At 35.7% G+C, this 23,232-nt stretch overlaps 1 protein-coding gene across 6 annotated transcripts in view; it reads right to left on the bottom strand.

Annotated features, from left to right (window-relative positions):
- Nucleotides 1–23,232, bottom strand: part of BIRC6 (baculoviral IAP repeat containing 6) — a 176,039-nt gene that overhangs the window by 48,256 nt on the left and 104,551 nt on the right. For 4 of the 6 annotated variants that reach the window (XM_084283516.1, XM_084283518.1, XM_084283517.1 and 1 more), the window contains 10 exons: nt 23,073–23,216; nt 21,175–21,304; nt 17,815–17,946; nt 15,303–15,470; nt 13,323–13,496; nt 12,240–12,436; nt 9,596–9,896; nt 6,711–6,928; nt 4,431–4,595; nt 2,309–2,477 (listed from right to left, as the gene is read on the bottom strand). In XM_084283516.1, coding sequence (XP_084139642.1) covers nt 2,309–2,477; nt 4,431–4,595; nt 6,711–6,928; nt 9,596–9,896; nt 12,240–12,436; nt 13,323–13,496; nt 15,303–15,470; nt 17,815–17,946; nt 21,175–21,304; nt 23,073–23,216 — 1,798 coding nt within the window. Of the gene's footprint in view, nt 1–2,308; nt 2,478–4,430; nt 4,596–6,710; nt 6,929–9,595; nt 9,897–11,404; nt 11,512–12,239; nt 12,437–13,322; nt 13,497–15,302; nt 15,471–17,814; nt 17,947–21,174; nt 21,305–23,072; nt 23,217–23,232 lie in introns of those variants that run through there. The other 2 variants (XM_084283520.1, XM_084283521.1) reach the window with 2 other exon arrangements.

The raw sequence follows: 23,232 nt of genomic DNA, 5'->3' as shown, positions 1-23,232 counted from the left end.
TACAAGAAAAATACAGTTACCTGCTTTTTCCACATGAAAGTACAGTTGATAGCAGAAGGTACACTGGTCTGAAAACTAGAAGGCCACGTTCATGAGCTTTACTAACACTATTTCCTTTTCTACTCCTACTTGGTAAGCATTCAGCCCTATCTCCATTAGAGAATAGCTAAGAATTCAACCTGGAGAAGACCTTTTCGATTTAATTTCAACCTAACACAAATGACTCAAATCTGTTCTAATACATCACACTAGCCTTTAAGATTTAATTAAAAACAAGTCAAAACTTCCACATTTCCAATGTTTCAGCTATAAATACATTAATTAGTTAAGGTACTTTTTCAGTCTTGGGCATTGCATCAGAGCTTAACACTGCTCCAGAGCTTCTCAAGTTCCATGTCTCTTGCAACAGCCAGGCTCTCTCTGTCAGCTAAGTCTCCTGACACCCTGCTAGTGACATCTAGAAGCCCAGCATCACCTGCAACTCACACTCAATGTGAGAACTAAACAGCAATTAGTGCATTGGAATTATGCCTGGCTATCACTGAGACAAACCATTTTCAGGGATTACTTTCAAACTAAATGCATCTGACTCAACTATTCATGACGAGAAGGCATTCTTTCCAGAAGTTGTGCCTACTTCCACAGTTCCCTCTCTTACTGGTATCCCATTATGCTTTCAAAGATAAGCTTGACTGATACAAGCCTGCAAAACTTTTTTTTTTTTTTTTTTTTTTTTAAATCAAGAAGAACATTGATAATGATAGTTTTAAGCAGAGAACACTGATCAAATACAGCAGGAAGCTTTCAAGACTATATTGCTTGGATCAATGCATTAAGCATAACAAGCCTTGTGATTTTAGAGTTCTAAATTCCAATAGAAATAATCTCAGCCTTTGCAAATTTGGAACTAGAGTAGTAGATAATGGCGTTTCTCTAAAGAGAAAGGTTTTGACTTGCTCTAACATTAGCTTAGTGGCTACTTTAAGAGCTACACATCCATTTATGAAAACGCAGGAAGCATCTACGTTGTTCCCTCTGTACTAATTGTTAATTCACAGCCATAACATTGGAATATCCCCGACAACCACCATAGCAGTAAGTCCAATAAAACACCGAAAACAAACATTTCTCACTGAGCCTGTTCCTTTTCTTTGTGCTTTGGGAAAACAAACTGTCTCTGAAAGCTGAACTAGTCCCAGCTTCTCTCTACTAGCCACATATCTCATCTCTTCTATCAGTATCTGACTGTTCTTCCCCAGTTAAAGGTGACTTATACAGATACGTTTTTCTATTGAAAACAGCAAAAAGCAATTTCAACAGCTGTGATTCATCTACAACTCTGAACCAATGGTCTCATCCTTTAGATAACAGACTATTTCTGCTAGGTCTATCTATGACTTTTCATTTCTACCTCAACAACAGACAATTTTATGAATGTCTGTGAAAAAGATTACTTTTCTTTATTGTTTCACTTTATCATTTATTTTACTGTTTTACATTAGATTTTCATTTGCAATAATGGGCCTGGTGTATAAGCTACGTAGTTCATTTTCCTCACTGTAATATGTGGAAAACAGAACCAACAAATTCATTATAAAATCAGGGAGATGTGTCAAACTGCGGACTGGCAAGTAAAATATATTTGTGTTTTTATTTTTACTGTAAGGCCCCAGCAGACTTTTTGAACTACTTCTACTCCATCATAGAAGATTATGTAACGCCCTAGTTACCACAGATTAAAAGAGCCACGTGCTTGTTTTAGTTCTGTGTAGTTTTGTGGCCACTTAAGACACAGAGCTCTCTTTTACCTCTGGAGAGGAAACATACTATGTAATTCACCAAGAAGCTATGACATTGTTTCAAGAAATTCATCTCACCACAAAACACAATTGCAATCCAAAAGAACTGCAATAATATGACAATATGTCTGTCAGGGGAGGCAAAATAAGGTCCAAAACCAAGTTATTCACATTTGGAAGAACAGCCTCTACTATTCATGGAGTAAATCCATCTTTACAAAGCATCTGAACAAAAATCCAAATTTCAGCAGTTTAAGAATTGAATTTCTAATTTACTAAACCAACCAAGTGTAGGCATTTAGAACAAATGAATATTTCAACGAACGATTGTAAATGCTGTTTTCTTATCTAAGGCTGAAGTGAATGTTCCATTAGTACAGTTCTAAAATGGCAAACATACTGAAACCAGCCAGAGCTACCTGCTGTTCATATAAACTGCACTGTTTTCTTGACACTTACTTGACAGACATAAGATATCTCTGATGTAGAAGGAGAGAATGGCATGTTACCTGAGTCGTTGCGGAGGTATGACGACATTGCTGGAATGAGGCAAGACTGACTGAGCAGCTCCAGGAGAACGGATGGGAGCGCGCTGCTGTTCTGTCCTCTACCTTCATGGCTACTTTGGGTCTCTCCATTCGATGTACTCCCTGCAGGGTTTATGTAACTGGCAAGAACCTGAAATACAGAAAAGTATTTAATCATAACTGATGTATTTTAGGCAAAAGAACTGTCTTTCCTTCCTTAAGAAAAATTTCAGTAATACCTCACAAGCTATTTTGCTAACTCACTACTGTTTATTTCAGTAGGCCCAAAGATGTCTCAGAAGGAATTTTATTTGTTTATTAGGTTATAATTACAATTCTGGGGAAGTGATAAAATTAAATAGCTATTTTAATTCTGAATGACTTCAAGAGATCAACTAATATGAATTCTGAATAAACTGCTAGAGTTACTTGAATCTTGAAGATTGCCAGGTCACTACTGAGATAAGTGGGTTTCGCCATTCCCTCTAGAACAGCCAATAGAATAAAAAATTAAAAGTAAATGTTTTAAAAATGACTTGTAACTTACTTTTGGACAGGACTTCTGATGAGACAAGAGCTTAGAGTGAGCATAACACTGACTCTGAAGCACCGTTTGTGTGCACGCTCGTGGTTCAGTAAGCAGGGCGCAGCCCCCCCCTCAGGACAGGCGGGAAGCCGCCTCACGTGGCTCCCAGTGATGGCTCCAGCCGAGCTCACAGGCCCTGACTGTGGGTCACAGCACACACAACCCAACACATTGCCAACTGCCTGATTTGTGCGGTTGTTCCTTCAAATTAAGTAATTTGACTTGGAATTTCAGGTGCTAAATTCACCGTTTTAGTCTCTTCTTTCTTTCCTTCTCCTTTGCTCTAACCCCATTAGCCATCATCTTTTGCTGTAGCATCTTATTTTACCAGCACTTCATATAAAACTTTCCTAAAGAACCGTTCCAGAGAAGTGATCAGGGAAAGTCTGCTGTAAAACTGACAAGACATCTTCAGCAAAATGCTGAAGGGTTTTCTACTTTCCCCTCCAATTGCTGACTGCTCAAAGCGAATGCCTCCTTTCCTCATGACTTTTGACAGTTATAGCCAAACCTCTGCATGTCATAATGCAGAGTACTGCCTGGAAGCTTTGCCAGGAGTAATTCAGGTGCTTTCTCCTTTTTTGTGCTTAGGAGAACTGTTTCAGATTTTATTCATTTTGCTTTTGTAAGGGGACATGATGCTTGTGCCTTATAATCTACGGTGACTGAAATAAATGATTACATCAAAATGATATCTTCATCAGTCAGGACATGGATGTTTTCAGAATTTCATCCCCTTTGCGCACTACCCCAGTGGTGAGGTTAGCTAATGCATTTGAGCTGACAGTTCTGTGAATGAAATTTTTGATGACTAGGAAGAATTTCTTGCACTGACCTAAGGTAACCAACTGGCTACATTTCACAACTGGACTTAAAGGCTTAACAGAACAGGATTTTTCTGTCCTTAATATAACGCATTTGAAAGGCATCAGAGTTTTATTAAGGTCCAGTCGTTCACTGGTGATTTAATATTGCCATATAAGTGACATTATCAGGATTTGATAGTATGTCTGAGTGAGATTTTGTTACATTGGAATACAAGACATTCATGGGCACTTCGGTAACCACTTTGGATGCTTTATTAAAACAGAGCAACATTAAGTGAGAAATTAATAGGTAAGATTATTTTGACACACAATATGTCTATTCCCACATCCTCTTTCCCCAACAGACTGTCTTTACTTTTGACTGAATGCTGCTATGTCTACAGAGATGTATGATACCTCCAGGGAACTACTGGAATGTTTCTTTGTTCATAGTCTACTCAGAACTGTCACCTAGGCTTGCCCATTTGGATCTTTTTTTATGCAGCAGTCTAGTGAAGCTTAAAAAAAGCCTCAAATACAATCCCTATATTTTTTCATTTAGACAGGAAGCAGTAAACTTCTGTTTTTTTTCCCCCCAAAATACCATAATTATTGTACTACATGACTGAAAAAAAACACAAGCTCTGTTTTTGTTATCCAGGCCCTAATGTTTCAACTACTTATCATTAAACAACATTTCATTATTACTCACCTGTAGAAGGCAGGTCACATGCTCTTCTTCTAGCCTTTGCTTAGTTAAAGCTTGCTCAACATCCCATCCTGAAGCTGTGGAGCCTGTTCCAAAGCCTGTACCCTTAGCCCAGTACAACTGCTGTTCTTCTGTTGATGCACTGTTGTGGGTACTTGACACCTGTGGCTAAGTTACAGAAAATAAAGTCACAATAATTTTACACTTTTCATCTTTTCATTCTTTAAAAAGCCTTTGTTCTGCAAAACAATGTAATCCCAATTTATTAACTTAATATAGATATCAGGATTGAAGGGAACTCGAAGCTTTAGCTAGAAATCCCCCTACCACAAAAATCCAGTCCAGGTCAGTGATAAATTGCTGCAAGTAGTTCTTTAATTTGACTACTAGTGCAAGCCCATTTTTGTTCTCTTTTAAACTATTGTTACTGATTAAATGATGAAAGATATCAAAATGCTACTTAATCAATATTATGCTAAACAATACAGCTCTCTAATTATTATTGTTTAACAGTCAAATTTAATAACATAATTAGAACGAGGGATGGAAGTAGAAATGTCACTGAAAGTACACAACTGAAATGCTAGGATGTTCAAGCTTGTGCTGATTTTGAATAAATGTACCCAAATGGCAAAAGGTACAAGTTATTTATTCCAATGGTCTGCATCACTGCATTTTACTAACATTAACTTCAATACTGAATTTCTTAGCACTTATAAAACTATTTAAGTACTTAACAGTAATTTTGAAAATTTACCAGACCTTTGATGAAAATGATGCATAAAAAATCCCAGTGAGCATTTTTTAACTAGTGCTATCCTAATTATTCAATGAGAACATTAAACAAGTGAATGTATTTTCCAGAGTCATGAGTGTTTGCTACTTTCATTATAGCTACTCAGTGACAATTAGCCCTACTTGAAGCTAGATTATGTGAGTAGGTGCCCAACTTTAATTTGTATTATTTGATTTACAGCTCTGAGAAGTTTCAATTTCTGTCCAGATCTTCTTCAGGGATTTTGTTAGAGATTATATTTGAAGGTAAATGTTATCACCTGTGACGTACCCTACTGATAGTACTCCAGAATCAACATCTAACTTTTGCATTGAGAATATAATGCATCTTGGTGACAAAACAGCTGTCCCCTGTAGACATCACCACTCATAAACACACTGTGTCTTTAACACTTAAGAGGATGTCATGAGCACTGACTTAAAGCACTTAAGGGAAAGCCCTGCCTCAGAGATAGAAGCTTCGGTGCAGGCCTGATGAATATCTAGTTTCCGATAGCTATGAATTATATGAATTATTTTCAGGGGGCATGGTAGTGAAGCAGAGATAAGAATTAATGTTTGCCCTTTCCTTCCAGAAGCCCAATTATCTTAAGTCATTAGTATGCCAGCAGCCTGATACCCAATTTGGACCAGCGTATCTCAGTTCCCCTTCAAAATTCACTAGCCATTGAAGTGAATTATACTCATATAGTTTCATTTCTTCTTTGCTCAACTCCCCATTGGTATCAGAAGCTACTAAAATATGGACAACCCCATATTTTGCAGCTGCTTACCAATACATATTTATCCACCAGAACATTTTTATGCAAGCCTCTGCCACAAAATTATAAGAGAGGGCAAGTCATTATTGTTTTCCAAATGCGTTTTGAGACAATCAGTCTATTGTGCAGAAATGGCAACTCATAATCCTAAAAAATTTGGGGATACATGTTCCGAATAGAGGGTAGTATATAACAGTAAGTATACTAAAAAAAATAATTTTTGAGATTCACATGGGATCTTGAACACTGGAAAACTCTTGTCTTTAAAAAGGGGATGAAAAAAATCATTAATTCATTACTTTTCACAACTCATTTATGTTTGTGAAGCATGTAAGAGGAAATAATTTGCAGTCAGTAGAGTTTAGATGATGAATGCTAAATAAGGTAATGAGGTCATGCTATCTAATGAGAATTTAAAAAAGAAAGAACAACCATCCATTGAGTATTATGCCTCTCATGTACTGAAAAAGAAGATCCTGAGAAAGAAACAGATTACACCTTAATGCCTCCTGACAAGTCTTTGTTGCTTAAATTTCATGATTACTATGTTTATTTGCAACACGCAAGAACGATTACTTAATCAAGTACTTTCTAATTATTTTTGTTCTTCATTCAAATACCAGCTACATAGAAATTAGATTTTAATGAAAGCACTGATTATTTTCTTTATTATGGCAAAAACTTTTCCTGCTTCTCAGTTGCAATTAAAGTCTTCTATTAAACTTACCTCTGCCTGGTTGGGACTAGCGTTGGGAACTCTCGGGGCATGATGGCTTAGAGCAGACAGACAAGCAAGGATAAGATGTATAGCCCCAATTTCCAGTGCCATCCGCCTAAGCAGTACTCCATCATCAGTAGTCAATGGTGTAGTGCTGAACAAACTGCGCAACACATGGAAGGGCAGGGTTGGAAGCACATTTGCTGAAGGAGACTGCAGGATATGACCTAGATTGAAGAAGAAAATAATCAAAATCACTTTTTCTTTCAATAGTTCAATATAGTCTTTTAATCTATGGAACAGTTTATGGAACAAAACATGGAAATACACTAAGGACTTAAGCACTCAGCTATAGTAAGGCTATCTAATATTAGGTTTCTCTTACCAACAGCTTTTAAGGAGGAGAAGAGTATAGAAGAAAGAATGTTTATTTCCTTTATGGAATTGATTAAAAACAAGTTACAAAATTTGATTCACCATTTCCAGGGAGAAAAACAAAATTTGTTAATAATCACAATACTCTTTTCTATTTAACTACACTGCAGGTCGTATATCTGAATGAAGAGAAAAAATGTGGCTCAGACTATTTTTTTCCTTTGACTTGCAACTACAGCAAGCTAAGGAATGCATATGGTCAACAAACAGCAGTTCAGCTGACAAGGAGCTGTAGTTTCTCATGATGTAGGAATTGACTTTTTTTTAAATTCATGTGACCAAATTGTGAATGAAACCACTGGCACAATCCAAGTGTGATATGACTCAAGTCAAATGCATCGTGAAATACTGACATAATTTTAATTAGATGAGATGCATGTTTGGATTTTGTAGTAGAACTGTTTAAAAAATGTAACCCTTATGTATTATGAGCAAAAGCTACTTTTTTTAGAAGCCAAGTTATGAACAATGGAGTGACCTACTAATGCAACACACACATACATTTAGGAAGGTGTCCCAATCTTTTCTGTGTTTAATAATGCATTTCACATTCCCTCTACAGTGTGTATGTAAATGAAGATATCTAAACACTGAAAGTACTTCCAAATAGCCAACTCTGTTCAGAAGTTTGCTTCATATTTTTATATAAGAATATATAATTAATTTATATAAATTTATATATTTCTATACTTATATAAATTTATATAATTTATTTATATATATATATTATATTTATAAAAATAATATTTATATTATTTTCTCTCTCAGCCTTAACACAACAGTTAATTTGTGTCCATTTGATACTCTTTGTAAAGAAAACAACAAGAAGAAAGCAAGATGTCTTTTGACTTGTATCTTCATAAATAAAACTGAGTAACTGGAAAAAACGCTGATCTTACAGTCTTCTACAACTGAAGGTGTAGCCAAATGACAAAAAAAAAACAAAACAAAACTAAACATTTGCCCAATGATTTACCTTCACAGATGAAGGAATCAATATTTAACCTATAAACCATTAATTATTAAGTGCAGAATTTGTATTTGTATTAATTTGTATTCTTTGCATTGCACAAGAAAGAAAAGATTCTAGGTGTATGAAAAGATGCATTTCTAACAGAAAAGGAAAACAATAATACTTTATACAAAGAATTAATGTGGACAACTGTTTACAATTTATTCCACATTTGATAAAGAGCTGAATTCACACTTTTGGCTTAGCAAATGGAGAAATTGACTATTTAGTCCAGCAAAACCGAAGTCTAAGAAAGAATACAATTCCTGTCAACAAACGCATCAAAGAAGGAATAGCTATTTACAATGAAGAACAATGCTGGCATAATGGTAACTGGGCACAAACTGCATATGAGTAATTTTAGCCTGAAAATTAAAGACAGGCCACACCAATCACAACAATGACGTTCTAGAAATGAATTCCAATGGCAACAGTGGAAGCACACAAGAAGAAAGAAAAGCAACCTGAAAAGTAAGGGTTTGTGTTAGCCTCTTTGTATGTTTTTAAAATACATACAAATATTTTTTTGCAAAAGTAAATCACTCACAGACATCGTAGTCTGAGTGAATGTGCACAGTCCATTAGCTAATTACTATTCAAATGAGTTGGGAGTAAGCAACAAGGCTGTATGTTTGTTATGCAGTTTATTCCCGTCTATCGTCCTGTACCAAAATACAGGAGAAATAAAAAGATGAACAGAAAGGACAGTAAAAAAGACTCTTTTGCTGAGTGGAGATTAACTCCAGTTGATTGCTGTATGGAAAAACAGCATTGTTGAAATCTGAAAGCACTAAAGTATCTTTTGCAAACACTTTAGTTTTTCAAAACCCTAAGAAATACAAATCTTAGAACTATATGCATTATTCCAGGTTCCAAAGACTTACTACAAAAATAACCTTGTCTCTGCTCATCTGTTCATTCATCCAAGAGCACTCCCTTTATCCTTCTGAACTCACACCATTTGAGTAGAGTTCCTGCTCAGCAAATAATCTAGATCTCCTTTTGCAAAGCAGTTCCCAACAGTTTATTCTACATTTGCTGTAGCTATGCTCCGATGCATGTTACTCTGCATTTGGTTGCAGAAATACACATTCACTCAATTAATTCACTCAATTAATTGAGCATGTCCTGCTACTCAGATGTTCTGTCTGAGTGCACTGGCATCTTGACAGTATCACCTGTAAGTCTGATCAGCAGTTATTTTACAATTACTCTGACATCTAGATGTGAATATATGAATACTGATGATTGCAACAAAACTTCACCAGAAAGAACGTTGTATTTAGATAGAAGTGATTATCGAAGATGCTAACAACACAGCCCTTTACAAATTGCACAAACCAATTCTAACTTCCTGCTAAAAGTATTACAATATAAATAATTTTAAGTAAAACAATCTAGCTGTGGTCTACAAAAAAAAAAAAAGAATAGTAATTGCAGCACGTACTTCCTTCACCATCATCTGTAACTCCCAATACCAATCTCAACAGACACTGAGCATGTTTCCGTTCTTTTAGTAGCACCTCAGCATAGCCCGGGAGACGAAGGAATAAACCAAAGGCAGCCAAAGAATGAGCGGGTATGGGAGACATAGTCTGAACTGTTGACTTGATCGGTGGAGGTTCTGCAGCAATTGTTTCTGGTGCTTCATACACCAGTTCCCCTGATTGTTCAATGGTAACCCATTCAAACTGATCGCTGTCCTTCTGCTTTTCCTGTGTGGTTGATGTAACTACTGGAGTGCTCACCTTAAAGAACAACAACAACAAAAAAAATTGGTAGTTGTTAATCACCTATACAAAAAATATTAAAATTAGGATCTTGAAATCTTAATAAAGGACACCATTAAAAATCACATTAAATACACTACAGTTTACAGAGAGAGGGACCAGGCTGAATGGTTAATAAGGTTTTGAAAACTTGTTGCGTTTTCAAAACAGTTCTAGTGAGTCCCATCTACATATACAAGCAACTATATTTTGTCGACCTAAAATCCTCAGTTGAAATATGTTTATAACCTAGATGCATAGGAGACAAACTACACCAGATAAATAATACAGAAGATTATCTTATATATCACTCTGTTAAATAAGAAATGGGCCGTTTATTTTGGACACCTAAAAATGTAAACAAGGAGTGGTTAATTTTTAATTACATACTCTAAAAGAAGAACAACTCATCCTAACTGCTTTACCAACTAAGGAGAAATTTGGATCTCTTAGCAGTCTTGTAGGAACTCGTGTGTTCCTTTCAGGCTTTTGATTGATTTGGTGGGTTTTATTACAATTATGCTCTAATGTGCTAGTCTGTAGTTCTGTTTTATGAACTAACACTGCATGGGTGATTAAGCAGCCAGGCATTACGATGGGTATCAGAGTTTACAGAGGATAACATTTGTACAGTTCCCCAGCAAACAGCCACGCACTTTGGCTACCAAAACATTGCCACATAAAACCAATGGATACACTCAGGTCCCTCTCATGAGTAAACATCACAGCAGCTCCAGGCTTTCATGATACTCAGATCAACTGATGCAATCATATTTCAAATGTTGGTACTTATCACCAAAATGATCTAAAGTGGAAAAAATTAATCTGAAAAGCTCTCGCAGAATTTATTCAGAATGCTGAATTCCTAATTAGAAGTCAAAATTATGTCTGTCTGTATTGATTCCAATTATCTACATAATAAGAGAATAATCGGGAAAATCTTAAAACATAGCATTTGCAGGATGGCAAGTATCAGTGGTTTAAAGATAGGAGTAAAATCACGGAATAAAGAGTCTGGAGAACTCATTAGTTTTAACTCTGAATCTTCTATTTAGCATTAGCATACTTAATTTGTTTTATAGATCACAGAATTCTTATTCAATATGTGAATCCAAACATTCAAATTATCATCGTTTTGTGGTGCCTTTTTTTTTTTTTTTTTTTTTTGAAAGAAAATATAGGACAACAGAGAAAGAAGGGAAAAATAGGTTCAAATTTCTTATGGTCATAAGCTGATTTTCATCTGTTGCAGAATTCCAGGAATCAGTGCTTTTCAATACAGACTACATGCTATTTCAATGCATTTCAGAATACAGTAGTAGCTTATGTGAACACATTTCCTCAACTTTTAGGTCTTGTACAGGCTTAGTAAGTGACCTCCGAAAGACCTGTGGAATAACTGTCCTCTCACATTACATGCCATCAATATTTAGCATGCTCGTCCTGAATTGCATTGCTATTTACAAAGGATTTATACTAATTACCTGGTCTCATGACAGTGTTCCCACTCCTGCCATAGTTTTGCAGTCAGGGTACTGAACAGCACCGTTCATTCATGATTAACTCCATTTCAAAAGGAATAAATATTCACCATCTTTCTTATTAGGAGTAACAACCAAAAAAATTTCAAATATACAGACAACTAGAATTTGAACAACTTGTGGCTTATTGTTTCCATGTTTCATAACAATTACTTTTGTACCTAGGAGAGCAGCCAAAGGAGTAATTCCACACTAATGGCACTGCTGACACTTCTGAAAAGCCTAGCAGCACCTCTACAGAAATTCTACATACAATTATAATCATAAATATATAAGTAAATTAGCATATATTTACTGTGAAATTTATATACTATTTATTACAATAAAGTTAATTCAGATTGCAAGCTTATTTATGATTATAATATATAAACTAAAAATTATATAATCCACACCAAGAACTGCATTTCACTTAACCACAAAAACATCACAGAGAGAACATTTACATGAACAACTGAATAATAAGCAAGTATGGTTTTATCAGTAACTCTGTGCTATACTACCCTCCAAAATATTTTAGGAATTAACAGAAGCAAAGCAAGAAGCAACACTCAATTCCTGCTTTTGTTTCACAGGGACATGGCTACTCAAGCAAACTAACAAGTACAGGGAAGCAGCATGTACAGCTGGACTGCTGTGGAGTCATGCACGTGCCTATTTTAAAGTAGCTTCCCCGTATGACTGAGATGTCAAACTGAACCATACAGAAATACGGAGAAAATGTTGTCGTTAAACAAACAAAAGAAGTGTTAGCGTGTTTTTCTATGCTGATTTTTTCACTCACTTGTTGAATTACATCGGGATAAAGCATAGGGAGTCTCTCTGCAATGAGGGCCAATCCACCCATTCCTGCAAAAACTTGCAGCGGAGACTGAATGGGACATGTTTCAAGAAGTGATTCATCTAGCACTGCATCCATACACTCATCCCCAGGACTGATTGCTTCATCTTCAGGGCAAGGTCCCAGTAAATCTGCATGTTCTACAAAAAACACAGGCATAAAAGAAATTAGTACATCATCATCAACACGGTGTTTGTTTCTTCCTCTTCACTTAAAAGTGTACTTCAAAAGTAGCATCTCCTTTTTCAGCAAAATCTGAGTCAAGAACCTGAAACAAGTAAGTACAAGAATATATTAAAAAAAAAAAAAAAAAAAGAGTGCTTTTTAGCAATAACTGCAAATCCAGTGCCAGAATTGCGGATCGTTTACACAAGTTTAAATGTTAATTATTAGAATTTTGTTTTATTAGAATTCTACCTATACCTTTCAAATTTTGTTAACATTAGAAGTATGACAACACTTTTTTTTTTTTTTTTAATGTCTATCATCTAGGAGATAAGAGTATGTTAATAGCTCATGAAGAGTTTATAGCTGAAAAAGACCACCTTACATAAATTGCTCATTTTTTTTCCTCCAAAATGCTCAAAAATAACTTCATCCTGTAACTGATACGGTTTCACACAGATCTTGCATTACTTAATCTGCCCTGGTTATTAGCACAGTTACTTATGGTAACTGGCATACATGTCAAGAAATAAAATGCACGGTATCTACACAATCATGTAATCACATCATATACAACAATACAGCAAAGAAAGAAAAGAGAAACCAGAACAACCATACTGGTGAACCTTGCATAAACAGTCTGAAGACAAGAAGTAAATCTGTTATTTATCATGAAGTTTAGCACTTGCCTCATAGTGAATAGCTCAGGAACTACATGCAAGAGAATAAAGAAACTCTTGTTCCTTAACATAACAATTAAATCCATTTTGTTCAAAAAAAAAAAAAAAAAAGCATTTTAAAAACAAAGAAACCAAAAACATACAAAACGAAATGAGCAACCAGAATGAAAAAAACCCTCACCTTTTTCTGTGTGAAGACGTTTAAATGAGTCTGTTTTGGATAAGCTTGGATCTGAGATGACTTTGGAACCAAGCTTAACTGTCAAGTCTATTGATCGGTATCCTTGAGGGAGTTTACGGTCATACAGGAGAGTCAGAAGCTGGGCAAGTGTCATTTCAGCTGGTAACGGCTGGCCTAAACAACAATGGCATTGAGTCAGAGCTGAAAATTATGACTGGGTTATTTTAACATACATGTCCAGGTGCTGTTTGTTACGTGTACCACAGATGCCAAGTAGAGTAAAAATTATCTGGCTCTAAATCAAGGCCTGACTTTTAATATTTGTTCTCTTGGGAAAAGGGGCCCCATCAGTTTGGAACAGAGAATCAGAGAACTATGCCAACATTACCTTCAGCAGCTCCGTGCTGACAGCCCAAGCACTTGGTATATTTAACAAATGGCTAAAGCTGTAATTTGATGTGCATTTTAAACAGGTACTGCCTGCCCCCCACAATTAAATCCCACCCCTAGAATTATGGTGGCATAAAAATATGCAACCACAAGGTAAAAAGACTGAAGTGGAAGAAAGTGGAAAACAAACAAAACCACAGTTCTTTTTTTCAGTCCTATCAGTCCCAACCCTAAGCTCTAACCTCACTACACTAATCTTGAGACACAGTAATTCAACAAGAGAAAACGAATGGCAGTGCAAGGAATACTTTTTTCAGCAGCCCTGGAGACTTGAAATACACATGCAACTACAGCCCAAATTGATTATTGAAATGGGGACTTTGGCCACTCTGTTTATGAAGAGTATGTTCTTCATTAAAATTACAAGCTATTCTTGAGTGAGAACAATTTTTTTTTTTCCTAATAATTACTAAACTTTATATGTAAAGGGAAATGTTTTAGAATTGGATCAGTTAATACACTTAGCACACTCATTTCATCTTGACTGTACTCGATCAAGGAGCACAAATCCCAAGAAGGCCTTTAGTAGCAATCTGTTTCTTCAGTGGAGGGTGGTGCCTTAAGAAATGAAAACTAGAACTGTTTTTGTTCTGCTAGTGTTTATATTACTACATCATCTAAGTGAAATTAAGTTTTCTGCCATTTCCATCAATGATTCTGCCTTTTTGTGTGTGTGTGACAATTGGCACTTGCACAAGAAATACGAACAATAAAACCATTACACTAATGCAGAATGGTCTACAGCACCATTAGTAGACAGTCAACTTTTAACAGCTAGATATTGAAACGGGCAGTGAGGGCTGAACAACTTTGATTAGAGATTTACTAATTATTAATTCTATTAGCTGCTACTTTGTATCTACTTCATGCTTTCAAAGCATGAAGTAGATAAGAATCCCTTCTGCACAATATTCAAATATTTTATGCACGTTCTTGTCCTTTATCACTGATCTAAGGTTAAGAATTCCAGTCCCCAACCTCTCTCCTATATGCCCTCAAACACATCTGCACCACCAGCTTTATCCAGATAACTGATAAAATGTGATTGCATATCTGCTATACGTAAAACACAACTAACTACTTAGACATGCTGTTTTTGTAAACGCAAATATTATGGAATTCAGGAATATTCCTGAAGGGGCAAATCAGCCCTCCAGAGTGGGATGCCAGTTGGCTGCCCACTGAGAAAATGAAATCACAGGGCACGAATGCCAGTTTAACATTGCCTTGCAGGTCAAATAAAATGCATGTCAGCTGACAAAAAAAACAACCTCCTTACTCCTAAGTGAAAGTAGAAATGTTTTTAAGATTTTATTTAGGAACTAATACTTAACAGTTATAACTGTTACATAAATGTTTCAAGCTAATGGTTACCATGCTCCACATCCTGTTACCAACCCAGAAGTACTCCACACCACAAGAGACCAAATAAGATAAAGATGTACATCATCTTTATATCTACTTTCTAATGACCTATCAGCCACTGAAAATGACTATTTTTTGAAGTCGAAAAACGGCTATTAAAGTCACCTGGTAGAAGTTTATGGTATAGATGGAAAACTGGAACACTAATAGTCTTGCTGGAAGATTCTCCTCCTGAGGAAGAGGTACCCACTTTATCTGCAATCACTCTTCCTCGTCTTGATGGTGGACGTGGAGGGGTGGATGAAACAGCTCTTTTTGACTGAGATTTCAAACCTAGTACAGAGATAAAAAAAAATAAATAAATAAAACTTGAAGTTATGGTATTTTGTAACTTCAGCTAGCCAAGCTGCAATGCACTCAATGCCTTCCGTTCCAGCAAAAAAAGTTAAAATTTTCAGTACCAACAAATTAAATACCCGAACAACATTCATATATAAAAAATATTTGGATCTAATCCCAGTATTTTTACTGTTGTAAGGCTGCATGGCCTCTTAAGCTCCCAACATAAACCAAGCTGTAACTGTACTAGATCGTATCATCCAAAGAAGAAGGAAACAACTACCCTGATTCTGTTCTTTAACTGAGCTTAAGTCATCTATCAATGGGTCCTATGGAAAAACTTTTGTTTTTCCAACTGAAAGAACCTAAGGCAAAAAATTCTACATTGACACACATTTCAGCACACAGCCTATAAATAAGAAACGTTTGTCTGACCTATGACTTGTCACCTACAAGGTGACTTCAATTGTATTACTGGCAGTAACACAAGTGAAGAATGGCATCTTTGAACATGCTTTTAAAGTTGCCTTGGTCAAAACTTTTTTAGTAAGCGCATGTGAAAACTAAGAGGCAGAATAGATCCATGAAAGCTTACTGAGCTTTCAAGACTGCCATATTTTGAGACAGCCAAAGTTGACTCAAGGTACATCAAAACTGGACTTGCATTGTGCACCCTTCCAGACAGGCAATAGATCAAGTAAAGAAGTTAACAGATGCAAATACAAAGACACAAAAAACTACTGCATTATAATCTGCCGAGAGCAGCTGGCAAACTAACATCATCATGACCTGAAACGTTGTAATATGTTCTGGTTTCAGCTGATCAGTAGGAGCAGCTATAATACTCAATCTCAGTCCACTAAAACAGCTTGTCTCAGGCAGATCAGGCTGCAAATAACATCTCTGCTCTCTAATAATTTTGCCAATAGGGAACAAGTTAAACGGTGGCTGTGTGACTTTTTGACGAGACTAATGTACAAAACAGGAAACATAAAAAGCTATAAACAAAAGAAGAAAAGGTTCCATGAACAAGCGGTAAAACCAAATGCAAATTAAATCAATTTACATTTAAGCTGTTTTACCTAACCAGAAGAAATACAAACAAACAAAAAAAGGAAGAACTGAAGTCTGTTTCTTTCTGAACGGGCCATGGGTTATATTGGGCAGTATGATCAGAGATAAAAGTGGGATGAGACAGCTGGTTATGCTATGCCTTATCTTCAATATTGAAATGTTTTTGTTTTTGTTTTTTTTCCTTCCCAGATTCTTTATTCATGTTTTAACCCTTAACTTAAATCTCTTAATGTTTTAGATCCCATCAAAACACGTTTATTCTGTTTAAGTGGCACCTACTGCAAGAATCTCTGCAAATAAAGATACTGTAATTAACAAGCAGCTGTATTGTTTTAAATACATAACAAGATCCGTGAAACTGCTTCCTAATTCAACAGTTGAGTTTAGAATTATATCTACATCTAAAATCCTGGAAAGAAAAGCTTAAGAAATATTGGTGCCAGAAGTCAAAGGAAATCAGCATCTCTTCTTCATGCTTCATGAAGTGTAAATGAAATTAAGAAAGCTCAATGAGGGCAGAAAGCTGGACAGGAAAAGGGTAGTTTGAAGTTTAATAATCTCTCAAACAGACCAAAACTTCAAACTGAAAGAATAATTATCTCTATAGCCATCACCTGAACTGTAATCTTCTTGTACCACTGCAAGACTACTGTGTTCAATCTATAACCTCCATAGCAATTTTGAAGAAGGGTTTATGAGTGATTTCAGAAGGACCTTCAAGTGATTTTTTACAAGGTGAAAGCTTTGGAAGAAGACCCTTTATTTGTGGTTTCCAAGTGGAATAACATGGCTTTGTGCTTATATGACTTATGCATCTGACAGTTTTTAAACACAGTTGTTATGTAAAGTACGTGAATCCTTGTTTTTCCAAAGCATATTGTGGAAATAGGTGGTTAAACTCTGATGCACTAAACACTGCACAAAGGCTGAGGAACTAATACCCAACCACTATTAATAGTACACAAACATTAATATCTTCCCATATAATCTATACTCCAGGTATGTGCCTACACTGGCCACAGCATCCACAACATACCACAGCCACATTTAGGTACAAATTTGCCCAAGTATATAATTCAGCAGAAGCAGCAGTTCTACTACCAGGAACTCATCTTTGCTGCTTAGCAGCCACTTAGATGAACTGGGCACTGTATTTTTTTCTAAGCATCAGTAATTAAATGAATTATTAGGTAGATGCGATTTTCCCCTCACTTGCAATGTCAGAAAGATTCTTTTTTTCAGAAGATGAAAGAAAAAAACATACCAGAAGCAACAACAACACTGTAATTGTCCTGGAATCCATTTTCTGCTTTAACTTTTTCTTTTTCTTCATAGTTCTTTTTTTCTTTATCTTCCTTCTGTTCATTAATTAGCTTAGCTGTGATGCTGGGTGTATCTACATGGGAAAAAAAGCAGGAGAGAAAAGTATTTCAATATACCAAGTTGATTTTGTTACCAGTTTCTAGGCTCTTAAAAATTACTATTCTCAACTGTTTACATAACTTAGACTTCTATCTCAAGCAGTAATGTTCTTACAAATATCTATACATTAAGGTATTGTAATTCTGGCCTCCTCTTCCCCAAAAAAAAGTCCTCTGTCAATTTAAAACTGTTAAAACTACTACATGACAGGTGAAGTATACATACATTAAAACACAACTGCAAACATCTAAAATGAGATTAGAAAAACAATGGTTTATTTTACGCCTTGTAAGTTACAACACTGCCATTAAAATTGACAATCATTCCCCAATTGCTTTGGAGAAGATAAGAGTGTGTCGTGGTTTAACCCGACCGGCAGCTAAACACCACGCAGCCGTTCGCTCACCCTCCCCCCTCCCTCTCTGGGACGGGGGAGAGAAATGGAAAGTGAAGCCCGTGAGTTGAGATAAAGACAGTTTAATAAGACAGGAAAAAAAAAATAACAAAAATAATAATAACAATAATAATAATGATGATACAATGGGGATAATACGAAAGTAATAATAGTATGTACAAACAAGTGATGCACAATGCAATTGCTCACCACCCGCTGACCGATGCCCAGCCTAACCCCGAGCAGTCCCGCCCCCTCCCCCGGCTAGCCACCCCTATATATTGTTTAGCATGACGTCAGATGGTATGGAATACCCCCTTGGCTAGTTTGGGTCACCTGTCCTGGGTCTGTCCCCTCCCAGCTCTTACTGCACCCCCCAGCCTGCCTGTTGGCAGGACAGAGCAAAGGCTGAGATGTCCTTGGCTTAGTATAAGCACTGCTCTGCAACAATTAAAGCATCGGGGTGTTATCAGCACTCTTCTCATTCTAAGCCAAAACACAGCATTCCACCAGCTACTAGGAAGAAAATTAATTCTGTGCTAACTGAAACCAGGACAGAGTGTAAAGCTGTACTACTGAGGACTCAATGTCTACACTAAATTTTCGTCTATTTATGTATACATGGGTGTGTGTATATATATATATATTTGTGGATACATATTTCACACTAGGTATGAACTTTTAAAAAATATTCATTAGTATTATTTAAACTTCAGAGTAGCTCTAGTTTGGTCCCTATGGACTGAATGCCCATTTAGTGACAGACAATTTAAAGTTTGTTAATTAAACTACTGAGGATGCTCAAGCATCGGTATTTTTAGTATTCAAGTAATATCCACCTTTGTTTTTCAGTCTTCCTGACTTCTCACAACCAGTAAATTAAAACTAAGGTGGATGGAATACAAAACAACTGGTACTCATCCTAAGCATACCTATCTACCATGACACTGCACATTTTCTTCCTCTGGTAAAGGGATGTGAGCAGCAGATTAAGCAATGATTTTAAACTCTGCTTTCTTTTTTCTTAAAACAGGGGAAAAAAGTACAAAATGAATGTGCTTATGATTTTTATTTGCAGAACATATGAAATGATCAATTGGAGATCTTAAAATAGTAGAAAACATTAGTAGCATAGTTAAAGAAAGAAAAAATAATCCAAGGGAAAGCCTCCAACACAGGATCTTCATGACTTCCTACTGTTGCAGTGGTGGCAGTCTTTTCTTCTTTTCCACCCCAGTCAATCCCTTCTCTCCCTCCATCACCCTAAGCACACAGTTTTACTCCTTGTATATTCAAAACTCCTTTACTATCCTAACCATTGACTTCATTGAATGACATCTAAGAATCACAAAGCTTTTAATACCATCAGAAAAATCACAACAGATGAGAGAGGAAAACATAAAAGAACCTGAACTTTCCCAGAACTAATTTTTCCAATTTAAAATGAAACAATTCGGTAGCATAAAGCAGAGTTCTGACACCTTAAGCAGTCAGCATTTGATCGATTTCAATTATGTGCATTACTGCACATCACATCACCACATTCCCCTCCCCAGTCCCTGTTAGCACTGGCTATCAAGTTGAGCACAATGCACCACTGAGGCAGCTATTCAGTACAGGTTATGTCACGGCTCAACAACAGATCCTTACCTCATGTGCATGACAGCCTCCCCCATTAGAGCAATTCTGACTGTAAATAGCGCAAGTAACTAGAGACCTTGGTAACAATCCACACATGAGCATGTCTGGATGCTAAGTGAATACAGATTTCCATGTGAAACAGTAAATTATTCCCTGATAAATAAGCTTCAAGCATTTTTCTAGACTTCACTGTTTTTGATCAACATCCTGAAGCAAACGTTGTTTTATCTGGTGTTGGAAACACCAAATACCATTACAGTACTTCTATCAACTCATTAGGTAACACATTTATTGCCCTAATGCATTTGTTAATTAATTAAATATAAAGATTTTAAGCAGGCATAAAAAGGCCATAGTTCCTCTGAACTCCAGAGATCTGTTTCCAAAATTAAATTTGATCCTATACTGAGGAGTTTAAACAAAACAAAACAAAAACACATACAAACCTAACCACATGTAAGAACATACATACCTAGTCAGAGATGTATGCAGCTAAATGCACACTTCACAGCTAATTATGGAATGTGGAGGCCTGGTCAACAGAACCCCCTATAGATTCATTGCCCCATGTGTATTCAACTAGTGTAAGTATTTATTTTTATTTAAATTTCCAATAAATCCACGCCTTGATATTCTTGATATACTTTTCAATCTCCATTTAGTAAGTAAACTGAAAATTTTATACAATGTACAAATCTGTATCTACAGAGTATCCCTCATTTATGTCCTGTTCATAGCAACAACATTTCATCTTCCTTTTGGGATATTCATGTGCCATTATTTGGGAATATTTAAGTGACTGGGTGAAAGACAGGGCATTTTAAAGACTAGTATTTGCAGTATCACTTGTATTCTTAAATCTCTCAAGGTATATTTGCAACTATACATGAATACTGAAAAACAAAACAAACAAACAAAAATCCAACCTTCCCCACAAAAATGGTAGCTAAATTACCAGAATTTGAGTTCTATGGAAGGAAAACATGGAAGTGGAACATGCAACGCATTTGCAAAAGCTTACAATTGAGACCTCTGTGTTACATCTGGCAAACACCTATGACCATTACAAATATACATGTAAAAAACACTTAGTTTAGGCTTCCTTTTTATTTTACTTTTATTTTTTAAACTACTTAAAAAATAAAACAAGAAATATTGCAAACTTGCCTGACACACGATCAAGAACTTCCGCTAGAGTTGTTGAGACAGGCAAATGAAGAGTACGAAATTTGTGTCCAGCTCCATACATTGGATGTTGAATAACATGACTAGTAGCATTAATTCTACCTTTGTACAGCTGAAATAAAAAAAAAAGTCAACTTTTAACATGATTTGAAATACAGAAGTAAGCTAAAACACTAAGTTCTTATAAACTCACCTCAGCAAAATAAAGTTAAGTCTTCTGTGAGCTGAAATAGAAACCTTATATACCCTTCAGCTTCACAGGTGTACAGTAAAAATGCATCAAACTTGGATAAACGTAATTTCTTAACTCAAAAGAGTTTGCTGAAAAAGCCTGGAACATTTTTAGCGTAAGAAACAATACAGTGTATTTATTATTATTATTAAATATATTTTAAATATCTGTATACGAGACAAAACTAAGTGTTAGAGACTTTCAACTATTTCTGAAATTAAGTTAGGAAAAATCACAATATACTCATAATAGAGAAAGCTGCTATTTCTCTAGTGCTCTGACAAGCATAAAGTTTATTTTAGATGATATATCTAAGTTATTACTAGTTAAAACATTTCAAATATGGTAATATATTTTAGCCTAAGCTCTGATTGTATTTTTGTATCGTTCTTTTCTTGCAGTAACTGTTTACAGACTTTTCTGTACAAAGAGCTATTGTTCGCTTCCCTCATCATCAGGAGAGCTGTTTGCTAATACTCATATTCAGAATCAATTTAGCATTGTGCAGTACTCTTAAATGAATTTAATACTTTATGACAATGAGAATTTGGCTTATAAAATATAGTTTTGGTAGGAACCTAAGAGATAAAAATGAGAATACAATATTTTCAAGGTTATGTTGTTGGACACACTTTGCACATTCATATTATTTTTAAGACTTCTCCTTGGATATTAAAAGAGAAACCTTTTTCTACTCAGTAAAAAGAGCCAAATTGTTTCCTGGCATCGTTAACAGAAGAAACTGAAGTATCTGAAAATTTATTTTCAATAATTTATTTTTGTCTTTACTTACTAATAGAGTTACTTAGTAACTCTGCAAAAACCTGTTCTATGTAAAATGCCTTATTAGAAAATTGATGTTACCTCCATGTTGCCAAACTTCACATTAACAATTAATCTGAGCTAGGTTAAAACAAAAGCATTTAACATGTGTTTGCACAAAAAACTGATTTGCTGTCCCTTTTTCATTTTACACTTCCTGATCAAATTTCCCTGTTGTAGTATTTCATGTAGGACTTCACTTTTGAGATAGAGAAAGAACAGCAGAAATCAAAGTAGAAAATATTTTTTCCTTGTCTGGCAGTATCAGATCTTTTAATAGTTCTGGTTTTCCAGAAGGTTTCTTTATTTGCAGGCTTCAGCTGACAGCACAGCAGTTCAGTCATTGATTATAACTCTGTTCTGGTGAAGCATGTAGAATTATAAAAGCATACATTAGCTTTACAAATCAGTTCAAGTATTTGTCACTCAAGAAGGTATCTGTGGTGTTGTGGCTAATGTTAAAGGATCTCTGCCAGTTTTGAAGCTTCAAAACTAATTCCTCAATGAAACTGATGATAAAGAACTGGTGTAAGGACTAGAACCTGTATCAGGATTCACTCCTAATGCTTACGGATAATATTAAAATGTTTCAGTTTTCTGTTCTTTCTATTCTTTCAGAATCATGATGTTTTCAGTAAGATAGCTTCGACTCACAGCAGTGCCTTAAATTGTCTTTTGAAAAGCTGAGTTACAATTCACCAAAACATCCCTTTTCAAACGTGTATAGTAGGAAAAGCTGCTGCCTGACCTTTCAAAGTTGAATACACAGATTTTTTTTAGGCTACATTTGATCCATGGTCACCATACAGATATCAAAAGCTCTTACTGGACATGGGGACTGAAGAAACAAAGTCACTTTCTCATCCTCCAGCATCAGTTGCAAAAAAAGCCTCCTAATAAATCCTGAAATATTTCCAGAGGTTGGGAGGTTCCCACGCTGAGGAGAGGACTGGAACAATTCACAGAGAACCTGGGAATGCAAAATG

This window comes from Netta rufina (genome assembly GCF_964035555.1).
Source record: "Netta rufina genome assembly, chromosome: 3".
NCBI lineage: Eukaryota > Metazoa > Chordata > Aves > Anseriformes > Anatidae > Netta > Netta rufina.
Note: the sequence above shows the minus strand (reverse complement) of the source record. Positions and strands in the feature narration are given on the sequence as shown.